The sequence below is a fragment of the Sceloporus undulatus genome, chromosome 3 (assembly GCF_019175285.1).
Source record: "Sceloporus undulatus isolate JIND9_A2432 ecotype Alabama chromosome 3, SceUnd_v1.1, whole genome shotgun sequence".
Lineage (NCBI taxonomy): Eukaryota > Metazoa > Chordata > Lepidosauria > Squamata > Phrynosomatidae > Sceloporus > Sceloporus undulatus.
Genome location: NC_056524.1, coordinates 146,640,480 through 146,642,204, shown reverse-complemented (window position 1 = coordinate 146,642,204; position 1,725 = coordinate 146,640,480). Strand labels below are relative to the sequence as shown.

General features: G+C 41.9%; 1 protein-coding gene across 1 annotated transcript in view; it reads right to left on the bottom strand.

Annotated features, from left to right (window-relative positions):
- The window catches only part of LOC121925865 (lymphoid-specific helicase-like), a 13,196-nt gene extending 11,550 nt beyond the window's left edge, over positions 1–1,646 (bottom strand). Inside the window, exon 1 of the mRNA XM_042458438.1 lies at positions 1,411–1,646. Within this exon, the coding sequence (XP_042314372.1) occupies positions 1,411–1,521 (111 nt within the window). The 5' untranslated portion in view covers positions 1,522–1,646. The remainder of the gene's footprint in view (positions 1–1,410) is intronic.
- Positions 1,647–1,725: the final 79 nt, after the last annotated feature.

The window sequence follows — 1,725 nt, the reverse complement described above, 5'->3', positions numbered from 1 at the left end:
ATTTGCATAGCTGAACCAGGAGTCACCCCAGATCTGAGCTCCAAAAACCATGTGATAAACACCCATATCTCCCTGTATGAACTGGCCTGGGCTCTGAGACCAAAATGGCCCCCCTCTTTGTTGTCCTTCTGGAGACAGGCTAAGATTTTCCTATTCAGATACATAAAACAGAAGGTTTTTAAAGGACCGTCTTGAGGTGTTATAATGTCTTCTAAACATTTTTAAATCTTTTAAAAGTGTTACAGTGGGCCCTTGGCATCCCCTGTGGTTTGGCTCCAGCCACCCCCCCCAACACCAATGGATACCGAAATCTGCAAAGGTTCAAGTCTTATTAAATATAATGGCACAGTAAAATGGTATCCCTTATATAAAAGGACAATCAGGGTTTGCCTATGGGAATGTGTATGTTTTTAAAGTATTTTCAAGCTGTGGATACTTGAATTCACGGGAAAAAATCCGTAGATAAGGAGGGCTGGTTTTATTTGATATTTTAATGTCCAATTTGTTTTAATATTGTAATAATTTAATTCTATTTTAACGTACCATTTTTGTATGCTTTCGATTGTACTGTTGTTGTTTTTTAATATTGTAAGCTGCCCTTAGCCCCAGTTTTGGGGAAAGGAGTGGATATAAATATAATAACAATAATAAACTTTTAAACAATTTTATTCTTTTACTAGCAATTCATTTTAATATTGTAACAATTTAATTATGTTTTAATGTTTTTGTATGTTTTTAATTTTACTGTTATTTTAATATTCTGAGCTACTTTGGATCCCAGTTGTGAGGAAGGAGAGGGGTACAAATAAATAAATAAATAAATAAATAACTTGTCCATCCACATTTACTGGGGTTTGGGGCACAGGACCCCTGCGAAAGTGGAAAAACCACAAATAACAAAAACACTATGTTTCTACCTGAAAGAACACCTCTCTAGGAGTCTCTAGGTCCTACAACACAACTCTGTGGTCAACATCTGCCAGACATTGACCATAGAGTTTCGCTGGAGGAGCTACAAATGCTGAGTGGAGTGTTCTCTCTAGGAACCTCTAGGTCCTTCAGTGTGGCTTCTGGTTAAAGTTGACCATAGAGTTTCGCTGGAGGACCTAGATATTCCTAGAGAGAACACATTACCAAAACCCATGAATAACCAAAGCCGCAATTGTGGAGGGATTAAAACACAATTGTTTTAATACTGTGAGCTGCGTTGTGCCTCAGTTCCTGGGAAAAGAGATGGGTACAAATAAATAATAATAATAATAATAATAATAATAATAATACCTCCAAACAGAAAAGCTCTCAGAGGCCCTCCTCAGACACTGGAACCCAGCTCCCCATGACCCTTCTCTCTGTTTATAAGCCATTGATGAGCATGAAGAGCCCCCTGCCCTTCCCTTCCCTGCAGCCCACCTCCTCCATGATCTGCCTCTCCTGCTCTCTCCCTTCGGCCTCCAGCTGCTCCTCCTCCTCCAGCATCTCCGCCGTGATCACCGCCGTCTCCTCCTGGCTTCCCTCCGCCATTTCGGACCCCTGGAGCCCTGAGGAGAGACAAAAGGGAGGCCATGAGCTGAACACAAGGAGAAGAAGAAGAAGAAGGGCTGGGCAAAATGGAGGCAGGGTTACTTGGCATCCGCACTGGAGAGATAACCCTGTTTGGCAGCGCTTTGACTCTATCTGGCTCTTTGCTATGGAATTCTGGGAGTTGGAGTTTGTTGTGGGGCCCAG